Raw genomic sequence first — 13,523 nt, 5'->3', positions numbered from 1 at the left:
GCTTCCATTGTTTCTTACAGTCCCCCATATCCCCATCCAGTCTGAGGTTACTCATTGCTTTAAGTTGTTTTTCCTCTTTAGTCTTTATTATCATGTTAACAGTACTTTTGCTTTGTGTTTCATAACGTTGACCTTTTAAAAATATTTATGTTCATTTTTTGTGTATGAATGTATTGCCTACATGTATGAACATACATGCACCCATGTCATGCAGTGCCTGCAGAGGTCAGAAGAGGGTGTTAGAGCCCCCGAAACTAGAGTTATGGACAGTTGCTAGCCACCATGTGGGTGCTGGGACTCAAACCCAGGTCATCTGCAAGAGCAGCCAGTGCTCTTAACCATTGAATCATCTCTCCAGCCCCCACATTGATCTCTTTTTAAAAGTATATTTTATTATTTTTATTTTGTGTGTGTGAGTGTATTGTCTGCATGTATGTAAGTGAACCTGTGTTGTGCAGTGCCCAGGGAGGTCAGAAAAGCATGTCAGATCCCCTGGAACTGAAGTTACAGATGGTTGTTAGCTGCTATGTGGGTGCTGGAAATTGAACCCAGGTCCTCTGCGAAAGCAGCCAGTGCCCTTAACCACTGAGCCATCCCTCCAATCCCCATTTATCTTTTTTTTAAGATAATAGAATATTTATAACATGGATTTTCTTTTGATGTCTCTTTTGGATTACAAACTTAGTAGGAATTCCACAAAAGATCGTTTTCTTACTAGTTCATCATATGGGAATGCATGTGACACTAGTTTGTTCCAGTATTGATGATGTAAACTTTAATCACTTGACTGACTCAGTGCACTCCAGATTTTTGTAAAGATGTTCTTTCTCCTTTTGTAAATATTATATATCCTTTGCGTGGAGAGGCTTTGAGACTGAAAAGGATCATTGCCTTCATAAAAGTTTTGTGCAAGATTTTGTTTCCATGATTCTTGCCATATTCACTTACAATAATTGCAAGTGCTGGCTTTGCTTATTACCTCATACCTTCCATATTTAGAAGGTGGCACTCAAATGTAAGGAACAACTTCATCTTATCTGAAACTCACTATGTAGACCAAGTTGGCCTTAAACTCACAGAGATCTGCTTGCCTCTGCCTCCCAGGTGCTGGGATTAAAGTTGTATGCCATCATGCCTGGGACATAGCTTCTCATGTATTCAGTTGTCATACTTTGTTACTATGGTTATTTGATGTTTACAGTGTCCCAGATTTAGCTATTTCCTTTTTTAGGATTTCATGTAAATGAGGAGCTGGTAAAATGGCTTCTTTGAGTAAAAAGTGTTCAAAGAGTAAAAGTGCTTGCCATGCAAGCCTGACAACCAGAGTTCTAGAACTCATGTAAAGGCAGAAGGAGAGAACCAGCTCCATAAAGTTGTCTTCTGATCCCCACACAAGAACTCCTCTCACACACAATTAGAAATGAAATTTTCACCATGTGTGGTGGTGCATGTCTTGGGAGGTAGAGGCAGGCAGATCTCTTTGAGGTCAAGGCTAGCCTGGTCTACATAGTGAGTTCCAGGACACCTGGGGCTATAGGGAGACCCTGTCTCAAAAAGAAAAAAAAAGATAGAAAAAAAAGAAATAAAATTTTCTATGTATACTTTTTATTGAATTTTTGTGCATTTCATACAAAACATCTTAATCATCTTTATACCCCCTCCTCATCCAGACCCCCCCATAACCCGCCCCACTGAATTTCATTCATTCTGTCATATATGTTAAGGGCTATTGGATCAAGTTTATGTACCTAGATGTCCCTTAGTACAAATTCATCCACTGAGGTCTAGTAATCCTATCTTGAGTCTCTCTCTTAAAGAAGATCAACTCTCACCCAGCAGTAATCAGCTGCCAATAGTTCAGCTAAGGTTGAGGCCTACTGCCCATTTCCCCTGTTCTGTACTGGGTTTTTGTCTGCTTGAGTTTGCATGGGTCTTATGCATGCTGACACCATTGCTGTAGGTTCATATGAACAAGGCTCCAGAAGCCTATAAGATTCTGTTTCCATATGATCACGCACCTTGTCCTCTGGCTCTTACAGTCTTTCTGCCTCCTCTTCCACAGTGGTCCATGAGCCCTGGGTGAGTGAAGTTTAATATAGGAGTCCTGCCTAGGGACCTACATTCTGAAGACTCTTATTCTGTATGCTTGGCCATTTGTGGCCTTTTGTCTTCATTGCCCTCTGTTGCATGAGAGAGCTTCATTAATGAGAGTTCAGAGATGCAATAATATTCTCTCTACCCCTTGTTCCACTATGTTCCATGAGCCTTAAGTGTACAGGTTTCATTGTAGATGTGTCACTTAGGGTTGGGTATCTCACAGACACCTGTTTTCTGTGTGAGACTAGTTGTAGAACTCTGTAATAATCTCTATTGCAAAAGAAGCTTCTTTGATGAGTAGTGACTAGCATACTAGTCTGTAAATATGCAAATCCATGTTTAGTATATAGTAGGAAATTCCATTTGTCTAGTGATGTGACAGCCTTAGGGTGAAATTTTTTAAAATTTGAATTTCGTTTTTGATTCTTAAAGTTATTTTGTTTTGAGACCAGGTCTAGCTGTGGGCCAGGATAGCCTAGAATATACTTTACATTACAGAATGACCTCAAACTTATGATCCTGCTGTTTTCCCTTCCTAAATGTTGGGGTTACAGGCATGTACTACTACATCAGGACCTACTTCCCTTTGCAAGTCACTAATTTGATAAATATCCCGGAGATATGTACAAGGCACTGTCTCAAAAAAAATCCTGGGGTGGGGCAGCCAAGAGTGAGTATAATCAAAATACATTGTATGCATGTATGACATTCTCCAAGAATAAATAAAAAATAGTATATTAATCCAAAGAGGAAGCTGCAGGTGGTGGTGCATGCCTTTAATCCTAGCACAGAAGATGGAAATGGATCTCTGGGAGTTCTAGGCCAGCCTGGTCTATGTGGTAAGTTCCTAGGCCAGCAAATATTACATCCAGTCTCAAAAAACCCAAAAATCCAAAGAGGGAAAAAAATGAGGGATGGATTCTCTTTATGTTTTCATAAAGAGAATCATGTAATTTTATTGCTAAATTGAATGTATAAAAATATCTTTATTTTAAGGTTGGAGACGAGATAGAGAAAAGAGAGATGATCAAGATGAAGTGTCCAGTGTGAGAAGTGAGGGTGGTACCATCCGAGGTTCCACTAGAGGCAGAGGCAGAGGAAGAGGACGAGGAAGAGGCCGAGGCAGAGGAAACCCTCGATGTATGGCATGAGATTTTTGTTCTGTTAAATTAGATGAACTTTGAAAAAAAAAAAGTGAGCAAATGCTCTTAGTTTTCCACATCCTGTATTATGTTTTTGTTTTACATTTTTATTTGTGTGTGTGTGTGTGTGTGTGTGTGTGTGTGTACGTAAGTGTGCCACGGTGTGCCCATGGAGGTCAGGAGACAACTTGTAGGAATCAGTTCTCTCCTTCTATCATGTTATCATGTGGGTCTCAGGGATTGAACTCAGGTTGTCAGGCTTTGTTGGAGATGACCTTGTCTTCTGAGCCATCTCACTGGCTGTATTGTATGATATTTCAACCTTTTTTGTTTGTTTGATAATAAATACAGTTTTATGTTTGAAGTTCTTCATTTTGAATATTTATTTTTAACCTTTGATCACCTTTCTATCCATTCACATCAAGTGAACTTTGATTATTCATATGGTTATCAAGAACATGGTGAAAGGACTGATCAGCCATTTCCAACAGAGCTTAATACCAGTATGATGTATTACTATGATGATGGCACAGGTGTACAGGTGTATCCTGTGGAAGAAGCACTACTGAAAGAATACATTAAGCGCCAAATGTAAGTTGAAGTCAGATGTAAACATACAAAAGTAAAATCTGTTCCTGTGGTAAAATTTAATGTCTTTGTTGATGAATATCATTATCACATTTTCTAAACTGTAGTGGTAGAAGTTGAAGAATAATTTTTTTTTTCTAGGAAATATTGACAAAATAGCTACCTTTAGAAAAAACTTTTGGTTCGAGCCAGGTGTGGTGGTGCATGCCTTTAATCCCAGCACTTGGGAGGCAGAAGCAGGCTGATCTCTGGGAGATTGAGGCCAGCCTGGTCTACATAGTGAGTTCCAGGCCAGCTGAGGCTACAGGGAGACCCTGTCTCAAAAAGACCAAAGAAAAAAATAACAAAACTTTTGTTATTGTTATTTTGTTTATGTTCATATGTCATTTGCCTAAGATTAGTTAGAATATCATTGTCTAATTAATAAATATGAAAAATATAATAATATAAAACTTACACATATTTGAAACTGAAAAAGTAAAATGTATCTCATTTGTAAATAGATGTTTATATTAAAATTTGTAAATGAGCTGGGTATAATGGTGCATGCCTGTAATCCCAGCCCTGGGGTAGCTGAGGCAGGAGGATTGCTGGAGGTTCAAGGCTATCCTGGGACACAAAATAAACTTGTCTCAGAAAAACAAAATGTTAAAATGACAATAATAAAATTATATAAATGAATATAAATGATCATAGTGCCCAATGTCTTGATTTTTCTTAGCAGTTGACTTCTGAATTCTGTTTTTAAATATCTTTTAAGCTCTTTAAGTTCTTATTTCTTTGTGACACATTAAGGGACACACTAGTTAATATTTTAGTTGAGAATTCTTACTTTAGTTATTTTCAAGATACTGACTTGAATTCAGAAGAATACTACTTTGTTCTCTTTTCTTAAAGCATATAACCCTGGCCTGTTCTTGTGGAATAGGGCATTTTGCATATTTAGGTGGTATGTTTATATAATGGCAAGAAAAATACCTTGCCAAGTGATTCGCCTAACCAGCTAGGTAAAATCTGAATTATTTTTCTATCCTTACTTGATGAAGGGAAATGGGCAATTTTTGAGAAGGCATAGCTTATTTTTATAAGAAAGAAACTGGATCCTCCTCTGTTAGTAGGAAATAATTTCTTTATTAGCATCAGCCAGGCACCTTTGAGGTGCCTTCATGGTGGATTTGATTGGCTTATAGTGCAGAGCAACTTTCTTATTTTGTTCTTGCTTTTTTTGTTACAGTTGATGCAAACACTGAAGAAAAGGGCCTTTTTATGGTCAGAAAGTGCCTGGCATGTGGCTGTCAACTTCATACCATTATTCCTGTCTTTTTTGTAACTTTTGCTGCCAGGTCCCTTCTGAGACCTGACAGTGGAAATGCAACTCCATGTCAGGATAATCGGCCTCCAAAGTGCTCACACAAGTGAGGGAGGAGCAGAGGTACTTCAGTGTTGACAAAATTTCTGGTCATGCAGTGTAGAATCCTGAGCTTCTAAGGTAGGACATGATATGTCCCCTAGGACACTGAGCAAAATGTCAGACATGACATTGGTCATGACTCCTTTGGTTGTCTCAGCAATAGGGTTTTTGGCAACTATCAGTAGAGTATCTTTTAGGGTAGTTGGTTAGCATTCTTTGATCAGTGGAGATCTGTATTTGAGGAGTCATGCGTTCAACTTTGTCATTGCTGTTTCTGTCACAGTACTTAGAGAGGCTGATAGATTAGGGATTAGATTTTGTTTTGTTTTTTGAGGAAAACTTTAAAAAAGTTTTTGTTATACTTGTGAAAAAAATGATATTAAATATGTTTTAGAGTAAGAACCTTGACTATTCTGAATGAATATTCTCAATCACTTTAAATGAGCAAACTTACATGAATTATTTTTTAATTACTTTTTATTTTTATGTGTGTGAGTGTTTTGGCTGCATATATATAAGTGCACCCATGCGTGCAGTGCAGTGCCCACAGAGGCCAGAAGAGGACTTTGGATTCCCCCAGAAGTGGAGTTGCAGATGGTTGTTAGTCTTGATGTGGGTGCGGGGAACCAAACCTGGGTCTTCTGCAAGAGCAGCCACTGTTCTTAACCACTGAGCCATCTCTCTAGCCCCTATAAATTATTTTTTATGTTAGAATATTTAAATTTTTTTGAAATAGGGTCTTCCTGTAGCCCCACTCAATGTATAGAACAGACTGGCCTTGAACTCACAGAGATCCGCCTGCCTCTGCCTCACGAGGCTGGCAGAACATTTAAATTTAAGATTATTTTTCTTTTGAGACAGGGACTCATGTAGCCCAGACTTGCCTGAATCTCCTGATCCTCCTGCCTCAACCTCCCAAGCGCTCCCAAGGATTCTAGGCCTCTCTCACCACACAGGGTTAAATTTTAAAGTCATGATTATTTCTTTTTTGGATAATCTCTTGGCATTCAGATTTACAGATTAGTATATTTGCAACCCATCAAAATTTTTTTAATGTATACTATAGCTAATAGTGATTTTTAAAATTTATTTAGGTGGTTTGTTTTTTACAATGTATTATATTTAAAGGGAAGTTTATTACTGACTTAGATAATGCATCTAAGAACAGTTTTAACTTGTGACTATCAGATGTCTTAGTGTCCCAAATTTTGGAATATCTCCACACATATTCCAAGCCTACCAGGCACTATGATTAGGGCATTTGAGATGCAATATAAATCAGAATGTACATATTTTTCAAAACTTAGATTTTTTTTCTTCAATATTCAAGAGTAGTTGATTTATTACTGTTGCTGAAATGTCAGTAGTTCAGTAATCTCTATGAGAACTTTGTACTTTGATAAATGGTACACAGGAAAAATTTGGATATTTCATGTTTTAAAAATAAGGTAATTTTTTTTTCCTTTGCTTGAAATGTTGCCCTAAACCAGTTTTATTTAGAGATGCCTAGTTCTTCAAAGTTATAATTTGGCCTAAGCAGTTCAAGGTTACCTAGTTACTGAGTTTTACATCCAAAAAATGTGAACTCAGGTGCTTTCTCTTAACTTGTTACTTCCTTGAGTACTTTCTGTGACTGGGAAACAGTGTAGCCTTGCCAAAGTAGACTATACCACATTGGTGCACATTGTGTTTCTTTTTATTCTTTTATACACTTCCCCTAGATCTTGTCTCGCTCTGGCTTTTTAAAATCTTATTTTCATTTTATTTTATGGAGGCTGTAATGTAAATGTTTATTTTCAAATGCTATTTTTAAATGTTCTTTGCTCTCATTTGGGTCTTGTGACTATTAGCTTTTTATCTTTTTTAAAAAAAAAACATTTTATTATTTTTATTTTGTGTGTATGAATGTATTACCTGCATGTATGTAAGTAAACCCGCGTGTTATGCAGTACCCTCGGAGGTCAGAAGTGAGCATCAGATTTCCCTAGATTTGGAGTTACAGATGATTGTTAGCCACCATGTGGGTGCTTGGAATTGAACCCAGGTTCTCTGCAAGAGCTGCCAGTGCTCTTAACTGCTGAGCCATCTCTCCAGCCCCATTAGCTTTATATCTTGAAGTTTATTGCCACTGATCATTCTGGCAGTTCTCCATTTACATGGTTATATGAGTCTGGACTTCTTTCTTTTTTCACTCCACATACTTTATGGTGTCATTGATTTTTCTTACTTAGCCCATTCCCTACCCACACACCCCATACACACACACACACACACACACACACACACACACACACACACACTTTTTCTTTTTTTTTTTTCCTTGAATACTAAGGATCAAACCCAGGGCTTATGCATGCTAGGCATGATTGTGGGTATATACTTGTGACTATGTGTTTGTATTTTTTTAAATTCAAATTTGTGCTGGTTTCTAAGGTTCTAAAATGTTGTATAATGTCAGTACTTTGTCAGTTTAGGAACTGAAACAAACTACTGTACTTGACTTGTGAATCAACAAAAGGCACTCCCAAGTCTACTATTCTTAGTGATTGGAGAAAAGTTGAAAGGCAGTAAGCTGATATGTTTAGTTTTGTTATTTAGTGTTTAAATGAAGCAGGGGGTGGTAGCTTTGTTTATAAAATCTTTCAGTGAGTAAATCATTGAAAACTCCAGGGCTTTGGATGCAGCTCAGTGCTAGAACACTTACTTGGACTCAAGGGCTGGATTCCTTGATTGGATCCCCAACCCCATTAAAAAAATGGACTTTGAAAATAAAATGAATTTTAAATTTTTTATACTTAAGTGAAGTTACTCTCTATATATTTTAAAGTAAATCAATATTTTAAGTGTCCACTTGTGTATAAAAGAAATTGAGTAGTTTCTTTGCTATTGTCTTTTGTGTTGTGTTATACCATCTATATTTTGTCTATACTGTAATATAGTGTAGATGGTGTAAAATATTTTCATAGCAGTTGATGTGTAAGCAGTAGATACATTTATGTCCTGTTGAATTAAGTAGATGAAATTTATGTCTGCTTTATTTCTTTTCTTAGTGAGTACTACTTCAGTATAGAGAATTTGGAAAGAGACTTCTTTCTTCGGAGAAAGATGGATGAACAGGGTTTCTTGCCTATTTCACTGATTGCTGGTTTTCACCGAGTTCAGGCTCTTACCACAAACCTTAATCTCATCTTGGAGGTAAGTATTCATTTAACTAATAGCCTGTGTTTTACTCAGTTTTTCTGGAAACCTGAAACTATTCTAAAAAATTAAAGTGTTAAGAAAAGCAAGCTTCTGGGTGATGTAACTCAGAGCACTTGGCCAGCATGCATGAGGTCCTAGGTTCAATCCCTTGTTGTGGCCAAAAAACAAAAAGAAAAAGAGGCCTGGCAAGATGGCTCAGTGGATAAGGGCACTTACTGCCAAGCGTGATAACCCGAGTTCAATCCCTAGAACTCACATGGTGGAAGGAATTAAAAAAAAAAAAGTCTTGAAATTTGTCCTCTGACCTCTACACATGCATTGTAACATGCACACATGCACGCATGCACACGCGCACACACACACATACCCGACACGGGGACATACACACACATACCCCGACACGGTTTCACTTAGCCTAAACTTGTCTCAAATTTAATATCATGTGGCTGAGACTGGTCTTGAATTCCTGATCCTCCTGCTTTCACCACTAAAGGGCTGGGTTTACAGGTGTGTGCTACCATGCCAGGTAGAAAGGTTAGATTGGAACAGTCCAACACTGGCCTTTCTGCCAGATTTTTTATTAAATCATTTGTCCTGTTTCTGGAAATGCTTTCAGCATTTTTTTTTTGTTTTCCCTATTTCCTATATATATAATAGTCCCTATGTAGCCCATCCCTTTCCTTACACACAGCCCCTGGAAGGACTGATTGATCTTTTTATCTCTGTAGTTTTGTTTTTTCCAGAATATCATATAAATAAATAAATCTTAAGCTTTGTAGCCTGTTTCTAAATTCTTAATTTTTTTTCACTGTGTAGCCCAGGCTGGCCTCAAACTTGGGATCCTCCTGCCTTTGCCTCCCCTGTGCTAGCATTGTAGACTCCACACCCAACTGCTTCTGATGCCTTTCACTTAGCATAGCATTTTGTTGCATGTCTCAGTGCTTTTTCTTTCTTTTTTTTTTTATTTGCTGACTGCTATTCTGTAGTATAAACACATCTCAGTTTATCTACTTACTGATAATATTTAGATTGTGTTTATATTTTGGAATATAGCCTGCAGGTGAATAAAGCCTGTAGGTCTTTATGTCAGACTGTTTTTATTTTTGTTGGGTAAACAGTTAGGATTATGATTGCTAGTGTGTATGGTAAGTTACCCTGGTTCAGTGCTGTTTGCACAGCCAAACTTGATAAATCTGTTTCTTTCCCTTTCATTTAATTTTTCATTTACTGTTTTTTCTCTTCCTAGACCCCAACAAAGTCTCATTTTGTAGCTCTAGCATAGCCTGAACTCACTGTGTAGGCAAGGTTGGCCTTGAACTCATAGCAATCCTGACTCAACTTCCTGAGTGTTGGGATTGAGACACCACAGCCAACTTGCCTTTTTGATTCTTGTCCCATAACTTTCTTGGTATTGGTGTCCTTGCATTAGACCCGGTTGATCCTGGTTCTGTAGCTTATCAGCTGAATAAATTTGTGAAGGTTACTTAGTCTTACCATGTTTTTAAAATTTTTGTTTTGCTTTGCTTTGTTTTGTTTTGCTTTTTGAGACAGCTTCTCTTTAGCCCCAGCTGGTCTGGAACTACATAGACCAGGCTGGATCCACCAGCCTTTGCCTCTCAAATGCTAGAGTTAAAGGTGTGTGCCAACATATCTGTCACTTTTATCTTGAGCCATGAGTTCTGATTTACTGAATTTGTAGCCACTAACCCTTGTGGTCGTTTCTCTTTATCTCTAGGTTGGCACAGATGTACATCTTTTAGCAGTCAAGGATAGATAATATGTAGTTGGTAGTTACTATTTAAAAAACAGTTTGTCGGGGCTGGGGAGATGTCTCTTCGGTTAAGAGCACTGGCTGTTCTTACAAAGGACCCAAGTTCGATTCCCAGCACCCAAATGGTGGCTAACAACCATCCGTAACTCCAGTTTCAGGAGAATCCAGTACTCTCTTCTGATCTCCATGGGCATTGCATGACAGGGTTGCACTTACATACATGCAGGCAATACACTCATAAACAGAAAATAAAAATAATGAATATTTTTTGAAAGTTTATTTATTTTGCATGTGGATAGGCAGGTGCACATAGCCCTGGTATACCTGTCAAGGTCAGAGGACAACTTTCGGGAGCCAGTTCTCTTCTTCCATTGTATGAGCTCCAGAGATTGAACTCAGATCAACAGGCTTGACAGCAAATATCTTTATTCGCTGAAACATCTCACCAGCCCAGTAGTTATTTTTAATAATAACTACCAAGAAAAGGACTCAGATGAACTAGTCAGAAACTCAGATACTCCAAAATATTGAATGTACATTGTAACTTATTGTATTTAAAAAGTCAAGATTTGTTTTTAATAGAAATAATGTCAGCTTTGTCTAGATTTTTACGTCAACTTTATGCATGATATAGTTGTCCTTTAAAATTTTTTTTATTGTTTGAGACAGGGTCTTGCCATGTAGCTCAGGCCAGCCCTGAATTAGTAATCCTCCTCAGCTTCCTTAGTGCTGAGATCACAGGCATTCACCATCATGCCTGGCCCTTGGTGTAGGTATTTTGTTGTGATCTTTTTTAAAAAAGCCTGAATAGTAAATGCTTCGTTTTTTGTGCTTTTTAAATCTTTTAAATTTGAAATTCATCCTCCACTCCCCCACCCTGCTCCTTTATTGGATTGGCTAAGGATAGAACACAGTTTGGGGGTTATATTCCAGCTTTTTTTTTCCATAGGGGAATTTATTCCACAGGATGCAAGATCATGTTATATATTTTTATCATTCAGACTCTGCCCCCATTTCTACCCTCATTTACTACTCTTCTTGCCACCCCACTCCCAACTTTATGTCCTCTATAATTTTTCTCTCTCTCTCTTTTTTTAATATTATTATTATAGGCTGGATGTGGTGGTACACGCCTGTAGTCCCAGCACTTGGGAGGCAGAGGCAGGCGGATCTCTATCAGTTCAAAGCCTGGTCTATACAGTGAGTTCCAGGCCAGCTGGGGCTACAGGGAGACCCTGTTTCAAAAAGACCAAAAGAAAAAAAATATGTTATTATGTGTATGAGTGTATTGCTTGCATGTATGTAAATGCACCATGTTGTACAATGCCCACGGAGGTCAGAAGAGGGTGTTGAATCCCCTGGAACTGGAGTTAGGATGGTTGTTAGCCACCATGTGGGTGCTGGGAACTGAACTGGGTCTTCTACAAGAGTAATCAGTGCTCTTAACTGCTGAGTCATCTCTCTAGCCCTTTTCTCTGTTCTTAATGGCCTATCAAGTCTAATTTGTGTTCCCCAATCTTCTTGGATTGGGGCTGTCCCTTGGTGTCTGTAAATCCAACTAGGAGTCCCACCTTTAAAGAAAACTGACTCTCCCTCTCATAGCAGCTATCAGTTGCCAATAGATCCTCAGCTAGGGCTAGGGCTTCTCATTCATGTTTTTTTTTTTAACATTTATTTTATTCATTTGTGTATGAGCATAAACGCATGCTCAATTCCATGCCAAGTTGCATGTGACAGTCTGAGACCATCTTGGGAGTTGGTTCTCTCCTTCCATTCCTTCCATTATGTGGGTTCTGGGAATTGAACTCCAGTCTTCAGGCTTGGTAACAAGCCTTTATCCACTGAACCCGCCACTTTTATTTTGCTTTTTTTAAAAAAAAGAAATTTATAAACTTTATTATTTATTTATGTGTTGTGTAAGTGCATGCACACACATGCACACTCAATCACATGTTGCCATAACACATATGGAGGTCAGAAAAAACTTGTAAGATTTGGTTTTCTCTCATCACCATGTGGGGCCCAGGGATCAATCAGGTGGTCATGCTTGGCAGCAAGTGCTTTGCCCATTGAGCCATCTCACCAGCCCTGTTGCTTTGTTTTTTCAAAGTTTTTCACTTTGTAGCCCTGTGTCCTCAAACTGGTAATCCTTCTGATTTAGTTTCCCAAGTGCAAGTATGTGCTGCCGTGCCCCTTGTTTTTATTTTTTGAAAGCATATTGGAAGACTCTGCAACAGCTACACATAAAGAACTTGTGAATTTTCCATTCGGCAGGTTTTTCGTTTTAAATTTTCTCTTTTAAGTCAAGGCATAATTTATAAACAAAGGGTTAGTTAGTAGAATTATGATGACAAATTTGTTCCTCTGTGCATACCCATGTAACAGATTAAGATACAGAACAGTTTTCATATACCAGCAGCTCCCTTGTATACCCTCCTAGTCAGAATAACTCCTCTCTCCAAAGGTAATTGCTTTTCAGAGTTTTCTCATCTGTTTTTGATCTTTGCATAAATGGAGATAGGTGGTTTTTTTTAAAAAATATTTTTTACGTGTTTGAGTGTATTAATTGAATGCATGTGAGTGCACCCGTGTCATGCAGTACCCACAGAAGTCAGAAGAGGGTGTTGGATCCCTTGAAACTGGAGTTGTGGACAGTTCACAGCTGCCATGTGGGTGCTGGAAATCAAACTCAGGTCTTCTCCAAGAGCAGCCAGCGCTCTTAATCACTGAGCCATCTCTCCAGTTCCCCGCCCCCAGGTGTTTTTAGTACCTGACTTCTTATGAAATTGATGCATTTAGAATTTGATGATAAAGCTGAATTTTTTTTTAAAGTAGTAGACATAAAACTATTATTAGCCAATTGTGGTGGCACACAACTGTTATTTCAGCTCTTGGAATGCTGACACATGGGGATCCTGAGTTTGGGGACAGCCTTGGCTATGTAGTAAGGCTCCATCTAAAAAAATATGCACCCAGGGCGAGAGATGGCTCAGCGGTTAAGAGCGGTCCTCTGCTCTTGCAGAGGACCCAGGTTCAATTCCCAGCATCTACATGGTGACTACAAACTGTCCTTAACTCCAGTTCCAGGGGAATCCGAAGCCCTCTTCTGACCTCTGAGGCATTGCACGACACGGGTGCACTCATATACATGCAGGCAATACAGTCATACAAATAAAATAAAATAATAAAATATTTTATAAAAAATATGCAACCACTTTATAGAGTTTGTTCTATTATATCAAAGCCAAAAATGATTGGCAGTTTTTCTCCACAAGTTTAATATGAAAAATTTAAAACTCTAGGAAAACTTAGG

At 38.2% G+C, this 13,523-nt stretch overlaps 1 protein-coding gene across 1 annotated transcript in view; it reads left to right on the top strand.

Moving 5' to 3' along the window:
• The window catches only part of Larp1b (La ribonucleoprotein domain family member 1B), a gene marked incomplete in the record, with an annotated part of 109,095 nt that overhangs the window by 21,449 nt on the left and 74,123 nt on the right, over positions 1 to 13,523 (top strand). Inside the window, 3 exon segments of the mRNA XM_017797383.2 lie at positions 3,094 to 3,237; positions 3,665 to 3,830; positions 8,289 to 8,433. Coding sequence (XP_017652872.2) covers positions 3,094 to 3,237; positions 3,665 to 3,830; positions 8,289 to 8,433 — 455 coding nt within the window.

Source organism: Nannospalax galili, unplaced genomic scaffold (assembly GCF_000622305.1).
Source record: "Nannospalax galili isolate Female #2095 unplaced genomic scaffold, S.galili_v1.0 scaffold1631, whole genome shotgun sequence".
Classification (NCBI taxonomy): Eukaryota; Metazoa; Chordata; class Mammalia; order Rodentia; family Spalacidae; genus Nannospalax; species Nannospalax galili.
Note: the sequence above shows the minus strand (reverse complement) of the source record. Positions and strands in the feature narration are given on the sequence as shown.